Here is a 22,803-nt window from a genome sequence, read left to right on the forward strand (position 1 = left end):
AAAGAGTGTGCAACTCTGGGCACCTCTAACTGGGGACTCCAGCAAAGCTGAGTCACAATCTGAAAAGGTTCACCCAGTTATGTGTCTGTGGCATTTATGTATCCGGTGGTAATACTGGAAAACAAAATGCTTAGGGTCATAACCAAGACTCATAAAGTAGCTGTGTTCAAGAATCAACATACTGAACTAGGAGAATCAATAACACTATCTGGATTCTAAGTTCCTATGGATGCCAATCATTCTGAACTTCAAAGGATAAAGTGAGATGCCAAAACTATTCAGGATTGCAGTTGTAAACCCCACTATAAGAAGAGACATGAGTTTAATCGAAATCTCATTCTCATGCAAATTCACATCCTAAGCTTATATTAGTTTTTGGTTGCTTGAGGACAAGCAACAGTTTAAGTTTGGTGTTGTGATGCGTGAGCATCTTTCCTATCTTTTCCTAGTGAATTTGCATCTAACTTGTAGAGTTTAATTAAGAATTAATTATATTTTACCCACTATGGATGCTATTTTGAGTTTTGTGCAATTTTATTCATTTTAGGTAGCATTCGGATGGATTTGATAAAGTTTCTGCAGAGAAAGAGAAGAAACCAAGGAGATGACCAGCGAATACCGACGCGGACGCATGGCTCACGCGACCGCGCGAAATAGAGGAAATCGCAATGACGTGATCGCGTGCCTGACGCGAACGCGTGGACTGGAATCTGCACAAATGACGCGAACGCGTGACCGACGCGTACGCGTGACATGCGCCACGTGCAGAAAACGCAGAAAAACACTGGGGGCGATTTCTGGGCTGTTTTGACCCAGTTTTTAGCCCAGAAATCACAGATTAGAAGCTGTAGAAGGGACAAATCAAGTGGTCCCCACCCATCAGCTGAAGACTTGTTAATTAATTCGAATTTAAATTCAAATCTTATTTTAGGAAAAGATATTATTTTAATTTTAATTTTAGAAATTTGATTTTTAAATTATTAGGATTAGTTATAAAAGGGATCCCAATAGGATGATTCCAGAAGAACATTCCAGAACATTATTCGATACAAATTTACATTCCATATTCCATGAGCAACTAATCCTCCATTGTTAAGGTTAGGAGCTCTGTCTATTGTATGGATTGATAATATTATTTTTCTATTTTAATTCATGTTTTGATTTATATTTCAATAATTGTTTTTGTTCTTTATTTTATGAATTTGGGTGGAACGGAAGTATGACCCATGTTCTAATTGAGTTCTTGTATAACTTGGAAAAGCTCTTTACTTGAACAATAGCTTGAAAATATATTATCCTGAATTTCTAATTGTTTGTATTTAATGGAATACGTGACATATATTCCTTTTATTTTTGGATAATTAAAATTCTTGTGGTATATAAACTAGAATTTGATCATCACCCTCTAATTGGAATTAATTGACCAAGGAATTGGCAGTTGATGAATTATAGAGGAGACTAGGAAGGTCTAAGGAATTAGGGTCTAGTCACAAATAGTTTGCCATGAATTAAATCTTACATGATTAAAATTAGTTAATAAGAAATGTCAATCCAGAAAATAGATAACTCTGAAGCCTTAACTGCTTTCTCAATATTTTATTCCTCACCTATTCACCTGCCTGTCTTCAAACTCTTTTTTATTGTTTAATGCTTTTGAACTCTAAATTACTCTTTTCTGTTTGTCTAACTAAGCCTATCAAATACTATTGTTGCTTAATCCATCAATCCTCATGGGATCGACCCTTACTCACGTAAGGTATTACTTGGTACGAACCGGTGTACTTGCCAGTAAATTAGTGGGTTACAAATACCGCACCATCGATCCCACAGAGATTGTTGGCTTGAAACAAGCTATGGTTATCCTGTAAATCTTAGTCAGGTGGATTCAAATGATTATGGGGTTTTGATAATTAAAAGATAAAGAACATATAATAAAATAAAGATACTTATGTAATTCATTGGTGGGAATTTCAGATAAGCGTTTGGAGATGCTTTGTTGCTTCTGAACCTCTGTTTTCCTATTATTTTCATCCAATCATGCGTGCTCTCTTCCTTGGCAAGCTGTATGTTGGTGGATCACCGTTGTCAATGGCTACCATCCGTTCTCTTAGTGAAAATGGTCCAAGTACGATTTTTGTACAGCTAATCAACTGTCGGATCTCTCGTCTCGGATGAAAAATACCAGGCACAGCTACTGCACGGCTAATCATCTGTCGGTTCTCACTTGTGTCGGAATAGGATCTTTCTATCCTTTTGCACACTGGCATTGTGCCCAACATTCGTGAGTTTGAAGCTCGTCACAGTCATCCCGTCCCAGATCCTACTCGGAATACCATAGACAAGGTTTAAACTTTCCGGATCTCAAGAATGCTGCCAATTGGTTCTAGCCTCTACCACGAAGGTTCTAATCTCACGAATTTGAATGCTCTATTGTCAGGAGAGGCAAGCAAATCCATGGATCAGAGACCAAAGAGATTATACTCCAGCTGTCGTCCAATGACTATGTTGAACATCATGTAGACCGCTTGTGGTTGTCAGGCACGCGGATCTTGGCTAAGCGAGTAACGAAGATAGTGGGTGATTGTCATGGGTCACCCCTTCATTCTGACTTAATTGAATTAAGTACGAGAGTATATCTTGGAGAAGAAGTAAGCGTGAATTAAAAGAGAAACAATAGTACTTGCATTAATTCATGAAGAACAGCAGAGCTCCGCACCTTAATCTATGAGGTGTAGAAACTCCACCGTTGGAAAATACATAAGAAAAAGGTCTAGGCATGGCCGAATAGCCAGCCTCCCAAATGTGCAAAATGGCCTAAGATGATAAAAGCCCCAAAAGTTCTGAATACAATAGGAAAGACTAGTATTTATACTAAACTAGTTACTAAGGATTACAGAAATTGAGTAACTAAGTGCAGATAGTGCAGAAATCCACTTCCGGGGCCCACTTGGTGTGTGCTTGGGTTGAACATTGAGCTTTACACGTGCATATGCCTTTTCTAGAGTTAAATGCCAGCTTGGATGCCAGTTTGGGCGTTTAACTCCAGTTTTGGTGCCAGTTCCGGCGTTTTACGCCAGAAAAGGGTCTCTGGCTGGCGTATTAACGCCAGTTTGGGCCATCAAATCTCGGGCAAAGTATAGACTATTATACATTTCTGGAAAGCCCGAGATGTCTAATTTCCAACGCAATTGAGAGCGCGCCAATTGGGCTTCTGTAGCTCCAGAAAATCCACTTCGGGTGCAGAAGGGTCAGAATCCAACAGCATCTGCAGTCCTTTCTCAGTCTCTGAATCAGACTTTTGCTCAGATCCCTCAATTTTAGCTAGAAAATACCTGAAATTATAGAAAAATACACAAACTCATAGTAAAGTCCAGAAATGTGATTTTTGCATAAAAACTAATAAAAATATAATAAAAAGTAACTACAACCTACTAAAAACTATGTAAAAACAATGCCAAAAAGCATATAAATTATCTGCTCATCAATGATACAGGGGGAGACTAATCTAATGTTAATGATCATGGGTCCCACCAAATCTTCTTTGACCCAATCTATGACTTTGGCAGTTTTGAAATCCTCTTTATTTTTAAAATGATATTTTTTGGGATGATGTCACATCATATCTTGTAGGAAGGTGTTCTTGTCAAATCATAATCTTTTCCTTCACCTATTTCCTTGATTCTAGGAGCTAACCTCTCATTTTTAATTTTAAAATTCCTTCCTTGTTAATAACTGCGCCACTTAATGGTCATTACTCTCTTAACCATCTCTCTCTACTCAGCATTAAATGCTCTAATAACCTCCCACCTCTCTCCAATCTCATCACCCACTCCTTCATCTTCCCTCTCTATTCTTCACTTTCATAACATGAAAAAGAAAGTGGCTCCCAAGAGAAGTAGCCGAACCCGTCTACCCAAAAATCCTCCATTTTCTTCTACTCCACAGACTCATACTCACATTCACATACACTCTACATCTTCTTCATCTTCTTCACCTTCCTCCAAACAAACCGAAACCATGAGAAGAAAGGTCATTGCTCAGAAAATTTCATCCAGAAAGAAGATTGGAAAGGATAAAGAACCAGTTGTAGAAGAAGAAGAAGAGGAGTCTCAGTCTTCTCTACCCCATTCACCACCAAGGAAATTAACCCCTCGCCCCTCTGCTGGCCACAGTTCACAGCGCGCAAAAAGTTACGTGCTTCGTAACACCAAGGAACCACCGAATTTGGAATCACTTGATTTCAAAAATAAGTACAACAAAGGTCACTCACACTTTGATCCTGCCATATTTAACTCATGTGCTTCATATGAGTTTCATAATGAAGTTCTAAAGAAGCGTCACTTATGTGCATCCCACATAGTGAACTTGGAATCCTTTACTGCAAAAGGCATTAACCTTGTCACTCTCTTTGACAATCTGAAATGGACCCCTTTGTTCAGCATTCAAAAACTTGTGTATCCAGCCCTGGTTCGCGAGTTTTATGCGAACACGAGGTTTCTTGATGGCGCTATTCACTCATATGTCAAGCGGGTTCAGTTGTCACTAAATAGAGAAACAATCAGTGCTGCTTTGGGATATGTTGATGAAAGAGCAACTGCCTATATGACGGGAAAATGGGATTTGCAGGTTGGAATCTCATACCAGATTACTTTGAATCAGACTTGCGAAAATTTCTCTGCTTTGGATGGAACGATTCTGACTCACAAGGCTCTTGGTCCTGTAAGAGTGCTTCTTCATAGAATCATCAATCACATTGTGATACCTCAGAGTGGTTCATACGATGGAGTAACTATCTGTGATACTTTAGTACTTTTTCCTATTATTACTTCTTCTCCTATCTCTTTTGCATTTCTTATGGTGAGACACATGTGGGAGTGTGTTAGAAGTGACAAAAAGACTAATCTTCCTTATGGAATCTTTCTTACATGCATTTTTGAATATTTTAATGTTGATTTAACTAATGAGGCTGTAGAAAATAAAGTTTCCATAATCAAGGGAGGAGGAGTCTCGGGTTCTATGAAAGGTAACAAAGGAAAATGCTCCATGCCATCTGAACCATCTGAAAGTGATCTTGAGAGTCGTCCACATGAGCCAACAAAGGTTGCGGACTCCATCAAGGACGTACTCACTGAGTTCTCAAATATGTCAAATCTGATGGTGCAATCCTATAAAACAGCTCGCAAGCAAGCATATGAGAATGAGAAAGCTTGGCTTAAGTGCCAGGAAAGAGTTAACCTGCTGCTGAAGAGTTTTGAAGAGGGAATGGCTGTAGAGGAGGATAATGAATCACCTGGCTCATATTTTAACCTCTCTAATGATTGATCAATTTGTCACCTTTTAAACTCTGTTTCTGTTTTGTTATTTTGATATTTTGTATGCACTTGGATACTCTGAACTATTATGTTTTGATAAAAACAAATATTATGCTATTGGTATGTTATTTTCACTTATTTTGCAGGTTCCCCCATTGATGACAAAAGGGGGAGGAACGTGGAAAAATTGAAAAAATAGGGGCTGAAATCATTTTGATTCATGATAACCCCTGTGCATAAGTTCTATGTTCCAATGGTCATGCTTTATGATTTATGATCTGATTTGTTGAAATGTTTGCTGCATTATCATTATTGGAACTTAGTTATGTTTTGATAATTCCCTTGTGCTCTGATATGTTGGATGAATGCTGCATAATTCTGTTTGATTGACATTTTTTTTTCTATGTTGAATGATTATTGCTCTGATATGATTGCTGAAAATTTTGTCTAATTGATCAAATGATTTGTCAGCAAAATTTTTGGGAATTATCTCATGAGTTGTGGTTGAAATGTACTCTGTACTCAGGATTTTATGTTTGTTTGAGCAGAAAATCATTTATATGATAACAAATCAGTTTTGCTTATCACTTCACTTCTGCTCATAAATCAAGCTGTTCAACATGACTTAAATTCCATATGTTGAATACATTGTGGCTATATGCTTGATTTCAAAAGTTACAGGTAAAGCTTCCCTTGGTAAAATGACATATATTAAGGGGGAGCTATGTAACAATTGGAAAGAGGGAGGATTCCAAATCTTCAAAGAGAATACTCTTAATCCTTACTCTTTTCAATTCAATTTTTAATAATGTTTGTCATCAAGGGGGAGATTGATGAGTTTGGAAAACACCAAAATTAATTTGATGATGATCAAACATTATTAAAATAATTATTTACAAAATTATTAATTTGAATTTTAATTCACATTTATTGATTAATAATTTTGTTGTGTAGTTTTGGTTTTGGGCCGAAAATGACTAGCCCAATATGAAGTTAATATTCAGCTTTGGTACAAAAAAAGGGTTAATTGTTATGGCTGAAACAATATTTTGTTAATTGGGCCAGAATTTTGGTAAACAAGCCCAAAAATAAAATCTTGGTGCAAGACCAACTAGCTTGGTCCGAATTGAAAAGAAAGAGAGAAGAAGCTTTGCTTGCTTAGTTCGGTTACCTCATTCACTCCTTGGATTGGAATTCAAATTTGATTAAATAGAGTTAATGCAGACATTGGTAACATGAGAGAAATTGCAATTGATTTGATTTCCATCATTAATGACACACACTACTAAGCAAAAGGGAAGTAGGAATTAATTCATTTTAATTTCCTTATTCAATTCCATTTGAAAGCTTCTCTCTCTACTCTCTTTTCTCTCTCTTCAGTTTCAATCACATCCATCAGGGAAGATGGAAGCAAAAACAAGTTATCAGAAGAAAGAAAAAGAAGCTAGAAGCAAGCATGAAGCCATTGTGATGATGGCATTAAGAAAAAGAAGATCCATAGTAGGGTGTGGCTGAGATGTTTGCCACTTATGGTAAGAAGTGGTGAAGAAGCCTCAAGCTCTCCATACCTGAAAATGGAGAAGATCCAATTCAGTCAGAGGAAAAAGATCCCTTGGAAGCATAGCTTGTATCTACTTTTGCTCAACCACCACAGGAGGTAGCTACTGTAGCTACGTGGAGGAAGAGGCAGAAGATAAGAGCAAGAGGAGCTGTCAAGCATCAAGGAATCATCAAAGGCTAGGAATCCTTCATGAGGAGCAAGTCAAGATGGAAGGCCCCGATTGATGGATCTTGGTGAGAAGGGATGACACTGAGGTAATTGCATGTTGGTTTTAGCATTCAATTTCCTCTTTTTTCTCTTTGGCCGAACCGGTTTTTGTTTGAAGAAGAAGAAGATTAGCTCAGTTCAACAGTTTCAACCTTGGAGGCTTCCCCTTCTATAAATAAGGGAGAACAGCCAAGGCTTGAGGCAAGGAGAAAGGAGTGTAAAGCACAGAGTTCTCATAGCTACCCAAGCTAACAAAAGTTCTTCTTCTTCAATGTGTTTCATGTTGTATTTTTCTGTTTAGTTTTGTCTGTCTTGAGTCTCATGGAAAAAGGCAAACAGTGAGGTTTGTAAGAAAAAGCCATAAAGCGGAAAAAGGAAGAGTATACAAAATTAAAAGAAAAAGCCATAGATGTCCTAGAGGTCCTTTGTACATCTGTGTTGTGTTTCATGATTTTGTGGGAATTCCCTTGCAAGTTGGGTTAGCACTTAGCAGTTGAAAGCTTGGTAGGTGACCAAGTCAAGTTCAGGATTGGGGATAGATTCTGGACTTGTCCCAGATAGGAAGGGTAGTTCCTAGGGAGAATTAGTGTCTGTAATCTATTTGATTATAGTGAAATTCCATCATTGTTGTGATTGAGACTGGATGTAGGCTGCACTGCACTTAGCAGCTGAACCAGGATACTTCTGGGTGTGATTCTCTCTCTCTCTTCTAATCAATTTCTGGTTCTGTTCGTAGGAGACAAAAATGAAAAATATCTTTTCAATGATTACGAGTCAAAAAGAAAATGTCTCTTGACTAGTGACGAGACAAAAAGCAGAAATATCTCCTAAAGCATTTTAAAAGGCAGCAAGTGTTATTCAGCAAAAAGGGGCTAAGATTCAACCCCCCTTCTTTTAGCCACTGATAAACCATCACTAATTACATGAACTAATTGGGATATGTGACATATAATCCTGTTAACTTTGAGTAATTAGGATTTTTCTGGCTATGAAATAATTTTTGAACCTAACCCTCTAATCGGAATTAAGTGACTACGAGAGTGGCGGTTAATGAAGGTTAGAGGAGGCTAAATCACTAAGAAATTAGTGTTTAGACATTTAGAGTTTTCCATGGAATGAATCATGCATTGTTAAAATAGTTGGTAAGAACTTTTAATCCGGAAAGATAAACATCTCCAAAACCTTACCTGTTTTCTCGTATTGCTTTCACACCAAACCCATTTATTGCTTTTTTTACTTGCTTATTTACTGTTTTATGATAATTGACTCACCAAACTCCTTTTTGATTCGCCTAACTAAGTCCAACTGGATAGACATTGTTGCTCAGTCTAGCAATCCTCGTGGGATCGACCCTCACTCACCTGAGGTATTACTTGGATGACCCGGTGTACTTGCCGGTTAAGCTGTGCGAAATCGCAGTTGGCGCACCAGTTAGCAACTGTTTTAGCAATCAAAAAGTTGGTTGTCATTTAGCAACTAATTTCCTCAGCAACCGATTTGGCAATCGAAAAATGGATCACCATTTAGCGATCAATTTTGTTAGCGATCGATATCATTTTTTACTAATTTTTTGGTTGTCTTGGTTGAAAATCAGTCGCTAACCGTTAGGACTGAAGTCGGCCGCTATTTTCTAATTTAGCGACCAAGCTATTTTGTTAATTTCTTATTTTTGGTTTCCCACAGTATTCCCAACTTGGCAGGTCAATGACTAATCCGTCACAGATTGAAGCTCCATTTAAAGGTTTGTTACTGGCCAATAAATTAATACATACACAAGTAGGATACGAACCCCAACCCTTGGTTATCCGTTAATTTCTTATAGTTATATAATTTTCTATCAAATACTGGCTTAACTTAATATTTTTGTAATAGTTAGCTGTATAGTACTATTCATGCATTAAGTATTTGGTATTATTTATATTTACCTATACAGACTATTAACATATATGATACTTGGTATTATGCTTATGTATGTAAATAATATCGTTGATATATACGATACTCCTCATGAATATGGTTTTCTATCAAATTTATTCCTTTGTCGTTAAGGTTGATTCATGTATTTTTGTATTTTTTTCTACAGGGATTATGTTGTCATCTTTATCAGCTATGATGAGTTATCCAAAGATATGTTGACTAATAGTGTGTCATGTTATCTATCAATGCCACATGATTATATTGATATGGGCAAACAATTGATCAATTAAGACTAAATTGACCTATAAAACATGATTTCGAGAATTAAATTAATACTTTCAAAAATTAAAGAATTAAAATGAAATAAGTTTACAATTTTAGAAAAAGAGTTAAACCTTTTACTTTGTTATTTTATCAATTTTCTCACTTTAAAAAATTTAAATTTTTTTTAAATATTCGTCCTAGTGATAAAAGATCTTTGTTTTACAATTTACAACCTAGTAATGTGGTCTTTTTGTTTGCATATATAGTTGTTTCCTTTTAGGAGGTAATTTTGTTGATTTCTCCACGTATTTTATTAATTTTTAGAAATGATTTTATTGTGTTGTTTTTTTTTTATTATTATTATGCATTGCATGGTTTTCTCAATTTCTTGATAAATAATCAATAAAAGATAAATCTTTAACTAATTTGAGTTGTTGTATAAAAAGAAATTGCTGAAGTTTTGAGAATTTTTTTTGGTTTAGTAAGTATCATTGAATGAAAACGCTTAAAATGAGAAAATGAAAAAAAGTCATGACAACATTATTATATCTACCACTAGACAGTGGTTTGGTGTTTGGCTTCTTTTTTTGTTTTTATATTTATTTTTTAATTCTAGAAAATATCTAATTTTAGTTAAGTAGATGTTTCTCATAATTAATTAGTTTTTCTGACTCATATGATCTAGTAAAAAAAAAAAAGACTCAAAAGCCATTAGCAAAAGACACCCAATATCTTTTGAAATTTTCAAACATGAAACCTTCCCATTGAACTCTCTTATTTACTTCCATTTGGACATTATGCAAAGTTAATGTCATTGGTTGATAGTGCCTTTACACTATACTTATGATTAGCAGTTTAGCACTATTGTATTTAATGCAGGATAGAGTTAATTTAAATCCAATTTATACTGCTTTATTTATATTGCTTTCATATTTATTCCTTCGTAATAACTACTAAGTTTAAAATCTTAAAGCTAAAGTTAAAATAACTGAATAAATAGAAAATGACACATAAAAAAAATTAGTATGGACAAAAATATACACCAAGAATTCATAGAAATCAAATTGTTACTAACAACATAACATTTTAATTTTATCCATCAAAAATAATTTTTTATGTGTATTTTTGCCAACTCAAACTCTTTTATATATACTTTTATCCATTTACTCTAAAATAAAATATTATTTTGAACATGGTAAATATTTTTTATTAGAATAATCAGATTCATTTTATAATATCAAATATTAATGCAAGTTAACAATTAAACCAAACATGAAAAAAAAATACATAGGAGAATGACAAACTGATGAGCTTAGTTTATGTATGGAATAATTGAAAAGACCAACAATATTGCATAGGAGCATAATTCAAGGTCCGCATATATAAGTTGTATGGCACACCATTTTATTTTGATACATGATGTCTAAATATGGTTTATGGATCGACTTTCACAGTCTTCTTACTAGCATCTCCATACCATGTTTTATCCTCATATGCCATTGTAGAAGTTTTTGTTGGAAACATATGGAAAATTCTCCCATCAATTTCTGACGAAGGTCTCATAATTTTTCGATTTCTTATTATACTTCCATCTTCGAAGTTGTCTGAGTCAACAATTATATTTGTATATGAGAATACTCCGAAAAAATAAAAATAAAGAAAGCACGTACATACGCACATATAAATTACACTGCATCTTGATTATCAAACTATGTAGTATGGACAAGAAACACACAGATACACTAATTTTAAATTTTTATTATATAGATATATATAAAGAATTTTGTAAATAAATTATAATAATATTTTAATATGTTATTGATATTAAAATTTAGACTAATTTTTAAAAATATTTTTAATGTATTTTATAATTATAAAAGACATTTCGCTTTTTTGTATAAATAACTAATAGCTAAGTATATTTTTTGTCCCTAAAGTTTGATAAAAATTTTAAAAATACTCTTAAATTTTATTTTGTTTCAATTTTGTTCCAGAAGTTTTCGATTTGTCTCAAATATACCCATGACAGTTAACTTTTCAAAAAATTTAAGACCGATTCATCAATAATTTTATAAGAACAACCCTCAACACAAGCAAATCAAGCATAACTTTTATGTATTATTATTAGATTGGTTTTAAACTTTTTGAAAATTTAGCTGTCGAAGGCATATTTGACGCAAATAGAAAATTTTTGGGACAAAATTAAAACAAAATAAAACTTAGGAATATTTTTAAAACTTTTGCCAAAGAACAAGAAGTATACTTTACCCTAACTAATAATATATATTATTTCTGAAGTCTTTGTAAGAATATAAGTAAAAAATATGGTTTGATGCTGACACACAATTATATTAAGTTGTGTTCAAGTGTGTCTAAAGAAATATTTTTTTTCTACTAAAATACAGTTTGACACTAAAGACATGAAGAAATGTTATACCAGATATATGGACACGACTTCATGAAGTGTTTGTACTTTATAAAAATAAATAATTAAAAATAGAAAAAAAGCTTTATTTAACATTATTTCAGCGTTGCTAACTTATATTAGCTAAATACATATAAGAAGATTCGCATGAGCTTTCCAATTAAGTTGGATTTTATGAAAAATATGGCTCGTTTGTGTTATATGTATTATATGCTTATAGATGATAAACTTCAAAGTTTTGTTTGGATTCTGTCTCTAAAAAGATAAAAATATAAACACAATATATAAACCTGTTTAGTTTTAAGAGAGGAAAAAAAGATACAATTTTTTCTATTCAAATGACAAACTTTTACTTTGAATAATCATTTGTATTTTTCGTAAGTGTAAATAAAAATATATGTTTGTATTTCTTATTTTCTATATTTTTGTCTTAAACATTAAATTTAAACATGGTCTAAATTTAAAAAAAAAAAAAGCCCACCATACCAATATTTGACAAGCTTGAAGGTTGGTATCCAAATGATTGAATGTTGTGATATTGTTTACTCTGAGTTAGTAGTGAAGAAGGAATAATAGGTTGGTAGTAGTTACCAGGATAGTAGTAACCATTACGAATCATACGAGTGGTATGGAAAGGTAATTCAACATTTGGAAATGGAAGTTCAATCGGTAAATTAGGCAAATATATCCTCGCAAAACCAGGAATATTAACCCTGAAAGTTAAACCATCCAATTGATAGTTATTTGGATAATAACCATAATCCTTTTGAGTGTTAGGCATCATTGAAGGAATGGTTCGTTGAAAGTCATTGGATAGATAACCAACTGATGAGTCACTTGTTGAACCTTTTATCTCATGAACTTCTATCTTTCTTGTTGGAGTTTTATCCCCTATAGATAAAGGAGAAAATAAAACTATGTCATAATTGCACTAATTTGGATCAAATTTGCAGTAAGCTATTTTATTTTTCAACTACAAAAGTAATTAATATTTTTTTATTCAAATATAGCTTTAGATGCATTTATTAAAATTAATTTTAAGATTAATTTATGTGTTTTTATCGGTATGTGTAGAAAAGTTATTTACGTATAATGAATTACTAATATGGGATATGAAATAATTTATTTATATTAAGGTCAATTTTTTTTAACTATTATAAAAAATGTTAAAAATAATATTTTCTTTTGAATTTTTTTACATAAATAAAATAATCTAAAGATATAGCTGATTTTATTTATATTTATCAAACACCTTAGACTATATAAAGTAAAGTATATAGTTTTTTTACAAGTAATTAATATTTTAAATAACTCAAAAAGTTATAAAAAATGAAACACAGTTATGGTTATTGAATGATCAGAATTCACTTACCTTCATCTTTAGAGTCATACATCTTTTCTTTGTGCACATAATGCAATGACGTTGGATAATTGAAATTTTTTCCTTCATTCTCATCAGTCAGCTCATTCCCTATAACTTCATGAAATTAAAACAATTCATTGACAATGCGAGAAAACGATTAACAATTAACAACTAATATGATCATTTTTTAAATTAACATAAGATAGGAAAAAAAGATCATGTTAATCACATAATTAATAATTAATAGTTTATATAGAACAAATAAAGTTAGAAATTCACCCTAAGCATTAAGAAAATTCACACAATATATATGAGAGTTTTGAGGACTCACCCTTAGATATTTCATGGGTGAAGACACGAGTAAATAGGAGTAAAGTAAACAAAATAGAAAATAAAAAACTTGACATTGAGTAACTCATAATATTCCTTAGCAAAATAATAGAGAAAGGAACGAAAAAGAAGCAAATACTAGAGAATGTAGTGGGATGCTTCCGTTCAATATTCTTCTTATGTATATATACTTATATAGGCTAATAATAATCTATAGTGATAACAATTACAAAAGATTTATAAAACAAAAAACAAAAAGAAAAAGGAAGAATATACCATTACTCCATGATGATTAGCCAATTGACTAATACAAAAAGCTAAGAGTCATGTATATTATAATAAAAGAATTATTGTTTCAACATCATCTTACATGTATTCTTGTTTAAATTAAATTTGGTCCAATTAAGATGTAACGTCCTTGTAATTTTAACTCACTCAAATTATATTTAAGTTCTGTTAGTTGCCAATTGCTACTTTTTAGTGTTGTGGAATGTATATGCTTTGTTGAAAATACATTTACCGAAAAAATTATAGCTACTTAAATTTTTATTTTTATTTTTTAATAAATCTCTTTGCATAGTTGAATCTTTGCTTGAATTTTTTAATATGTGGTACAAATGTGTCAAACAACGTGAGAAGAAGGTGAATTAAATTATTGTATATATGTAGACTAAAAATAGCACTTGAAAATTTATATTTTGATAAAATAATTACAAAATTTAACAACAGTAAATAAACTCTCAAAAGATATAAAAATATGATAAAAATAATCAAACATTCAATATATATTTTCAAAAGGAGTTTAGTAAAGGTTGAATTTGATGTAAGATTTTGCAAACATGATTAAAAATGAGATATTTTTTAAAATTGACGAATTTATAAAAGTTGATTTTTGTGTGTGATGTGTGTGGAGGTGATACAGGAACATCTTTAGTTTTTTTTTATTATTTTTTTAAATAAAGTTAGTGATTTCTTTATTCTTAATTGAAATTTTTATGCTTTAATTAATGTTTCTTAGAGTTGGTTTGAATTCTTTAATTGTAGGAGCGAACTTGCAAGCAATAGAAACACTAGGAACAAGGATGGAGAGAGGACCAAACAGAGGAGCTCCTGGACCAAATAGCAAGCCATGCGTTCAACGCCACTCCATCTGCATTCAAAGCATGCAAGACAGAGAGCTCCAGGGTTGCCTAACAAGCCATGTATTCAACGCATGGTTCCATGCGTCCAACTTGCCTTTTCATGCGTTCAACGCAGCCTTCAATTGCACCTCGAGTACTTTGTGCATTCCATGCATTCAACTTGCCCATCCATGCGTCCAACTTGCCAGAGCATGCGTTCAACTTGCCTGTCCCTGCGTCTATCGCATGAGCAAGGAGCACCTCTAGTGGCCACTCAACATCCATGCGTCCAACTTAGAGAGCCATGCGTTTAACGCATGCCATGGACCAAGTCCCAACTTTAAGTTTTTGATTTGTTGGCCCAAGATTAAGTTACAAGCTGACAGTAAAAAATCGTCGGTAAAGAATTTCACAAAGATAATCACGTCGTAAGTATAGATCTAAATCGACAATTAAACTTCAATCAAAATTAATTTGTTTGTCACTTAAGCAAACCCAATAAAAATAACCGAAGTATTTAAACCTCGGGTCGTCTCTCAAGGAACTGCAGGGAAGTGTAGTTATTATTGGTTATGCGAAAGTATCTTTTTAGGTTTTTAAATGTTGAACAAGGAATTTGAATGACACGGAAATAAACCAACAATTAAGAAAAGTCCTAGCAAGGATTGATAATCGGAATTCCTATCCTCATTATCAATGTCAATTGTGATGGTATTTGTAAATTGCACTCAGTTAGTTAACCTCTAACAAATGAAGGTAACTCAAGTGAGAAAATCAACTTGAATTCACAAGTCCTAATTAAAGACTAGAGTTAGTGAAGTTCAAGCCAACTAGCTAGTTTCAATCACCAACCAACAAGAGACTTTGATGATTCAAGAGTCTCCAATTAATCAATTCAAGCTAAGAATATAAAAATCTAACTTAAAACCCTCCCAAACATTTTATCAAACACTTGGAAGGCACAATATAAAAAAATATAGAAAACTAGCAAGGAATATTAAATCTAAACAACCAATTGCAAACATCAATAATAACAAACGAAGAAAGGAACAATAATTATGAAATACCTCAAATTACATTAAAAGGAAAATTGAATCTAACATGAGAATTCATAAACTAAAGTGGCAACATAAAATAATCAATAAGGGAAATAAATAAACTAGAATCCTAGAACAATTAAAAGTAGAAGAGAAACTAAATTAAAAAAGATAGAATTTAGAAATTGAAAAGGAATAAATTAAGAACCTAAAACCTAGAGAGAGGAGAGAGCCTCTCTCTCTAGAAAACTACATCTAAAACCTAATTTTTTTGTGAATGAAAGTTGTATCCATGATTCCTTCACTCTATAGTCTCTAAACAGTGTTTTCGGGCTTGAAACTGGGCCAAAAACAGCCCAGAAATCGCCCCCACATTTTCTGATACGTACAGCACGTGGCTCTGTCACGCGTACGCATCGCCCATGCATACGCGTTGCTGAACTTTCGCAAGGTCACTGATGAGCGGATAATTTATACGCTTTTTGGCATTGTTTTTACATAGTTTTTAATATGATTTAGTTAGTTTTTAGTATATTTTTATTAGTTTTTAAATAAAATTCACATTTCTGGACTTTACTATGAGTTTGTGTATTTTTCTATGATTTTAGGTATTTTCTGGCTGAAATTGAGGGACTTGAGCAAAAATCAGATTCAGAGGTTGAAGAAGGACTGCAGATGCTGTTGGATTCTGACCTCCCTGCATTCAAAGTTGATTTTCTGGAGCTACAGAACTCCAAATGGCGCGCTCTTAATTGCTTTGGAAAGTAGACATCCAGGGCTTTCCATCAATATATAATAGTTTATACTTTGCTTGAGTTTAGATGACGCAAACTGGCGTTCAACGCCAGTTTCATGTTGCATTCTGGAGTTAAACGCCAGAAACAGGTTGCAAAGTGGAGTTAAACGCCAGAAACAGGTTATAAACTGGCGTTCAACTCCAAGAAAGACCTCTCCACGTGAAAGCTTCAATGCTCAGCCCAAGCACACACCAAGTGGGCCCCAGAAGTGGATTTCTGCATCATTTACTTATCTCTGTAAACCGTAGTGACTAGTTTAGCATAAATAGGACTTTTTACTATTGTATTAGACATCTTGGGACGTTTAGTTCTTAGATCATGGGGGCTGGCCTCTCAGCCATGCCTGGACCTTGCTCTTATGTATTTTCAACGGTAGAGTTTCTACACACCATAGATTAAGGTGTGGAGCTCTGCTATTCCTCATGAATTAATGCAAAGTACTATTGTTTATCTATTCAATTCAAGCTTATTCCTATTCTAAGATATTCATTCGCACCCAAGAACATGATGAATGTGATGATTATGTGACGCTCATCACAATTCTCACCTATGAATGCGTGCCTGACAACCACTTCCGTTCTACATGAAGATGAGATAGAATGAGTATCTCTTAGATATCTAATACAGGGGACCGAGTCCGAGATATTAGAGTCTTCATGGTATAAGTTAGAACCCATGGATGGCCATTCCCGAGATCCGGAAATTCTAAACCTTGTCTGTGGTATTCCGAGTAGGATCTGGGAAGGGATGGCTGTGACGAGCTTCAAACTCGCGAGTGCTGGGCGTAGTGACAGACACAAAAGGATAGTAAATCCTATTCCAGTATGATCGAGAACCGACAGATGATTAGCCATGCAGTGACAGCGCATTGGACCATTTTCACAGAGAGGATGGGATGTAGCCATTGACAACGGTGATGCCCTACATACAGCTTGCCATGGAAGGGAGTAGGAATGACTGGATGAAGACAGCAGGAAAGCAGAGGTTCAGGAGGAATAAAAGCATCTCTATACGCTTATCTGAAATTCTCACCAATGAATTACATAAGTATCTCTATCCTTATTTTATATTTTAATTATCTTTTAATTATATTTTAATTATCAATTCACCATAACCATTTGAATCTGCTTGACTGAGATTTACAAGGTGACCATAGCTTGCTTCAAGCCGACAATCTCCGTGGGATCGACCCTTACTCACGTAAGGTTTATTACTTGGACGACCCAGTGCACTTGCTGGTTAGTTGTGCGGAGTTGTGACAAAGTGTGATTCACGTTTCAGAGCACCAAGTCTTTGGCGCCATTGTTGATGATCGCAATTTCGTGCACCAAGTTTTTGGCGCCGTTGCCGGGGATTGTTCGAGTTTGGACAACTAACGGTTCATCTTGTTGCTCAGATTAGGTAATTTTATTTTAATTTTAAGCCTTTTGTTTTTATTATTCTTATTTTCGAAAAAAAATAAAAATTTAACTATTTTCAAAAATATATTTTTATTCAGAATTTTTAAGAATGAATTCTAGTGTTTCATGATGATTTGTTGAATCTTGGCTGGCTGTAAGCCATGTCTAATCTTTTGGACCGGGGTTTCAACTTATCATCACAAGAGCTTGTTGATCTTCACCCATTTGGCAGTTACACACATAGTTGTTGTATACATGGGAGGTATCAATATCTGCTAAAGCTTGGCTGGCCATTGACAATGTCTAGTGTTTTGGACCGGAGCTTTCACTGAAAGCTTGGCTGGCTAGTAAGCCATGTCTAATTCCTGGACTGGAGCTTTAAACTAACATTGCAGATTCCCGGAATTCTTATTAAAAATTTTGAAATCTTTATTTTTCTTTTTTCAATTAATCTTCGAAAAATCCAAAAAAACTTTATAAAATCATAAAATCAAAGATAATTTTGTGTTTCTTGTTTGAGTCTTGTGTCAAATTATAAGTTTGGTGTCAATTGCATATTTTTTCAAACTTTCTTGCATTTTTCGAAAACTCATGCATGTGTTCTTCATGATCTTCAAGTTGTTCTTGACAAGTTTTCTTGTTTGATTTTCATATTTTCTTGTTTTGTGTCTTTTCTTATTTTTCATATGAATTTTCAATTTCTTAGTGTCTAAATATTAAAAATTTCTAAGTTTGGTGTCTTGTATGTTTTCTTTTATTGAAAATTTTTCAAAAATACATACTTGATGTTCATCATGATCTTCAAAGTGTTCTTGGTGTTCATCTTTGCATTCAAAGTGTTCTTGCATGTTTCCTTTGTTTTGATCCAAAATTTTTATGTCTTGAGTCTTTTTAATGTTTTTCTCTTTCCTTATTAAAATTCAAAAATAAAAAAATATCTTTCCCTTTTTCACTCATAAATTTTCGAAAATTTGAGTTGACTTTTTCAAAACTTTTTAAAATTTAGTTGTTTCTTATGATTCAAATAAAATTTTCAATTTAAAAATTCTATCTTTTTCAATTCTTTTTCAAAAATCAAATCTTTTTTCATTTTTTCTTTCATATTTTCGAAAATTTCAAATTGATTTTCAAAATCTTTTTCTTATCTTTTTCGAATTCAATGTTAACATTTAATATTTTGATTCAAAAATTTTTCAAGTTGTTACTTGCCTATTAAGAAAGGATCAATCTTTAAACTCTAGACTCATATCTTTAGTTTCTTGTTAGTCAAGTAATCAACTTTAATTTCAAAATCAAATCTTTTTAAATTTCTTTTTCAAATCTTTTTCAAAATAAGTTTCAATCACATCTTTTCAAAATCAATTTCAAAATCTTTTCTAACTTCTTTTCTAACCTCTTATCTTTTCAAAAATTGATTTTCAAATCTTTTTCAAACTAATCCTACCTTTTTGTTTGATTCTTATCTTTTTTCAAAACTACCTAACTAATTCTATCTCTAATTTTCGAAAATCACCTTCATCTTTTTCAAAATTCCTTTTTAAATTAACTAATTGTTTTAAATTTAATTTAATTTGATTTAATTTTTCCTTTCTTAATTTTTGAATTTTTAATTTTAATTCTAATTTAAAAAACAAAAATAATTTTCTTTTCTTTTTAATTATTTTCGAAAATTCTTCCATCTCACCTCCTTCTAATTATTTATTTATTTACTAACACTTCTCTTTATCTTAAAAATTCGAACCCTCTCCCTCTTTCTGTGTTCGAATTCTTTTTCTTCTTGTACTTACATAAAGGAATCTCTATATTGTGACATAGAGGATTCCATATTTTCTTTTCTGTTTTCTTCTTTTTCATATGAGCAGGAACAAGGATAAGAACATTCTTGTTGAAGCTGATCCTGAACCTGAAAGGACTCTGAAGAGGAAGCTTAGGGAAGCTAAAGCTCAACTCTTTGGAGAAAATCTGATAGAAATTTTCGAAAAAGAAGAAGACATGGCCGAAAATAATAACAATGCAAGGAAGATGCTTGGTGACTTTACTGCACCTAATTTCAATTTACATGGAAGAAGCATCTCAATCCCTGCCATTGGAGCAAACAATTTTGAGCTGAAACCTCAACTAGTTTCTCTGATGCAACAGAATTGCAAGTTTTATGGACTTCCATCCGAAGATCCCTTTCAGTTCTTAACTGAATTCTTACAGATCTGTGATACTGTTAAGACCAATGGGGTTGATCCCGAGGTCTACAGGCTTATGCTTTTCCCGTTTGCTGTAAGAGACAGAGCTAGAATATGGTTGGACTCTCAACCTAAAGATAACCTGGACTCTTGGGATAAGCTGGTCAAGGTTTTCTTAGCCAAGTTCTTTCCTCCTCAAAAGCTTAGTAAGCTTAGAGTGGATGTTCAAACCTTCAGACAGAAAGAAGGTGAATCTCTCTATGAAGCTTGGGAGAGATACAAAAAACTGACCAAAAAGTGTCCTTCTGACATGCTTTCAGAATGGACCATCCTGGTTATATTCTATGATGGTCTGTCTGAAGTATCTAAAATGTCATTGGACCATTCTGCAGGTGGATCCATTCACCTAAAGAAAACGCCTGCAGAAGCTCAAGAACTCATTGACATGGTTACAAATAACCAGTTCATGTACACTTCTAAAAGGAATCCTGTGAGTAATGGGACGCCTATGAGGAAGGGAGTTCTTGAAATTGATACTCTGAATGCCATATTGGCTCAGAATAAAATATTGACTTAGCAAGTCAATATGATCTCTCAGAGTTTGAATGGATTGAAGGAATCATCCAACAGTACTAAAGAGGCATCTTCTGAAGAAGAAGCTTATGGTCCTGAGAACTCTGCAATAGCAGAGGTGAATTACATGGGTGAACCCTATGGAAACACCTATAATCCCTCATGGAGAAATCATCCAAATTTCTCATGGAAGGATCAACAAAATCCTCGACAAGGCTTTAATAATGGTGGAAGAAACAGGTTTAGCAATAGCAAACCTTTTTCCATCATCCACTCAGCAACAGACAGAGAATTCTGAGCAGAACCCATCTAGCTTAGCAAATATGGTCTCTGATCTATCTAAGGCCACTTTGAGTTTCATGAATGAAACAAGGTCCTCCATTAGAAATTTGGAGGCACAAGTGGGCCAGCTGAGTAAAAGGGTCACTGAAACTCCTCCTAGTACTCTCCCAAGCAATATAGAAGAAAATCCAAAAGAGAGGGTGCAAGGCCATTGACTTGACCATCATGGCTGAACCTACAAGGGAGGAGGAGAACGTGAATCCTAGTGAGGAAGACCTCCTGGGACATTCAGTGACCAATAAGGAGTTTCCCTTTGAGGAACCAAAGGAATCTGAGGCTCATCTAGAGACCATAGAGATTCCATTGAACCTCCTTCTGCCCTTCATGAGCTCTGATGAGTATTCTTCTTCTGAAGAGAATGAAGATGTCACTGAAGAGCAAGTTGCTAAGTACCTTGGTGCAATCATGAAACTGAATGCCAAATTATTTGGCAATGAGACTTGGGAAGATGAACCTCCCTTACTCACCAATGAACTAAATGCATTGGATAGGCAGAATTTATCTCAAAAGAAACAGGATCCTAGTAAATTCCTAATTTCCTGTAACATAGGCACCATGACCTTTGAGAAGGCTCTGTGTGACCTGGGGTCAGGAATAAACTTAATGCCACTCTCTGTAATGGAGAAACTTGGGATCTTTGAGGTGCAAGCTGCCAGAATCTCATTAGAGATGGCAGACAACTCAAGAAAACAGGCTTATGGACTAGTAGAGGACGTGCTAGTAAAGGTTGAAGGCCTTTACATCCCTGCTGATTTCATAATCCTAGACACTGGGAAGGATGAGGATGATTCCATCATCCTTGGAAGACCCTTCCTAGCCACAGCAAGAGCTATGATTGATGTGGACAGAGGAGATTTGGTCCTCCAACTGAATGAGGACAACCTTGTGTTTAAAACTCAAGGATCTCCTTCTGTAACCATGGAGAGGAAGCATGAAAAGCTTCTCTCACTGTAGAGTCAACCAAAGCCCCCACAGTCAAACTCTAAGTTTGGTGTTGGGAGGCCACAACCAAACTCTAAGTTTGGTGTTGGGAGGTTCCAACCTTGCTCTGATTACCTGTGAGGCTCCATGAGAGCTCACTGTCAAGCTATTGATATTAAAGAAGCACTTGTTGGGAGGCAACCCAATGTTATTTAATTATATTTATTTTTATTTTTATTTTTATTTCGTGTTTTATTAGGTTGATGATCATGTGGAGTCACAAAAACTACTGAAAAATTAAAAATAGAATGAAAAACAGCATTAAAAATAGCACACCATGGAGGAGGAGCATTCTGGCGTTTAAATGCCAGAAACAAGCATCTGTCTGGCGTTTAACGCCAGAAACAAGCACCAAGCTGGTGTTTAACGCTAGAAACAAGCATCTACCTGGCATTAAACGCTAGAAATATACTACATTTGGGCGTTTAACGCCAGAAACAAGCAGCAGTCTGGCGTTAAACGCCAGGATTACATAACAAGGGCATTTTACATGCCTAATTGGAGCAGGGATGTTAAGTCCTTGGCCCCACTGGATCTGTGGACCCCATAGGATCCCCACCACATCTTCTCTCCACTTCACACCTTTTCATAACTCTCTTCCCCAATTACCCTTCACCAATCACCTCCATTACTCCTCCAAAATCATCATACAACCCACCTACACCCACCCACTCAAATTCAAACCATCACTCCTTCCTTTTCACACATCATAACCACCTAAATCCCCCCTTGGCCGAACTACTCCCACCTCCCCATCTCATCTTATTTCTTCTTCTTCTACTCCCTCTTCTCTTCTTTTGCTCAAGGACTAGCAAACCTTCTAAGTTTGGTGTGGTAAAAGCATTGCTTTTTGTTTTTCCATAACCATTTATGACACTTAAGGCCAGAGAAACCTATAGAAAGAGGAAAGGGAAAGCAAAAGCTTTCACCTCTGAGTCATGGGAGATGGAGAGATTCATCTCAAAAGCTCATCACTAAGAAAAGGATAGAGCAAAC

At 34.2% G+C, this 22,803-nt stretch overlaps 1 protein-coding gene, 1 long non-coding RNA gene and 1 other non-coding gene across 5 annotated transcripts; 1 reads left to right on the forward strand and 2 right to left on the reverse strand.

Moving 5' to 3' along the window:
- Positions 1-10,557: 10,557 nt before the first annotated feature.
- LOC112780143 (uncharacterized) lies at positions 10,558-13,564 on the reverse strand. 3 transcript variants are annotated; one of them, XM_025824484.2, is made up of 4 exons: positions 13,381-13,564; positions 13,059-13,163; positions 12,278-12,577; positions 10,558-10,865 (listed from the first exon to the last, which is right to left on the reverse strand). In XM_025824484.2, the coding sequence occupies exons 1-4, from the start codon at positions 13,466-13,468 to the stop codon at positions 10,696-10,698; spliced, it is 663 nt and encodes a 220-aa protein (XP_025680269.1). In that variant the 5' UTR covers positions 13,469-13,564; the 3' UTR covers positions 10,558-10,695. The 3 variants fall into 3 exon arrangements, with proteins under 3 accessions (XP_025680269.1, XP_025680268.1, XP_025680267.1); XM_025824483.3 differs by having other exon boundaries at positions 12,173-12,577; positions 13,059-13,157; positions 13,381-13,562; XM_025824482.2 differs by having other exon boundaries at positions 12,173-12,577; positions 13,381-13,562.
- A 306-nt stretch (positions 13,565-13,870) lies between these two features.
- LOC140181925 (uncharacterized) lies at positions 13,871-15,152 on the forward strand. Its single transcript, XR_011877583.1, has 2 exons — positions 13,871-14,021; positions 14,424-15,152. It is a non-coding gene; the product is annotated as an uncharacterized lncRNA (long non-coding RNA).
- Positions 15,153-20,119: 4,967 nt separating this feature from the next.
- On the reverse strand, positions 20,120-20,227 carry LOC112781681 (small nucleolar RNA R71). Its single transcript, XR_003192443.1, has one exon. It is a non-coding gene; the product is annotated as a small nucleolar RNA R71 (small nucleolar RNA).
- Positions 20,228-22,803: the final 2,576 nt, after the last annotated feature.

Source organism: Arachis hypogaea, chromosome 19 (genome assembly GCF_003086295.3).
Source record: "Arachis hypogaea cultivar Tifrunner chromosome 19, arahy.Tifrunner.gnm2.J5K5, whole genome shotgun sequence".
Taxonomy (NCBI): Eukaryota; Viridiplantae; Streptophyta; class Magnoliopsida; order Fabales; family Fabaceae; genus Arachis; species Arachis hypogaea.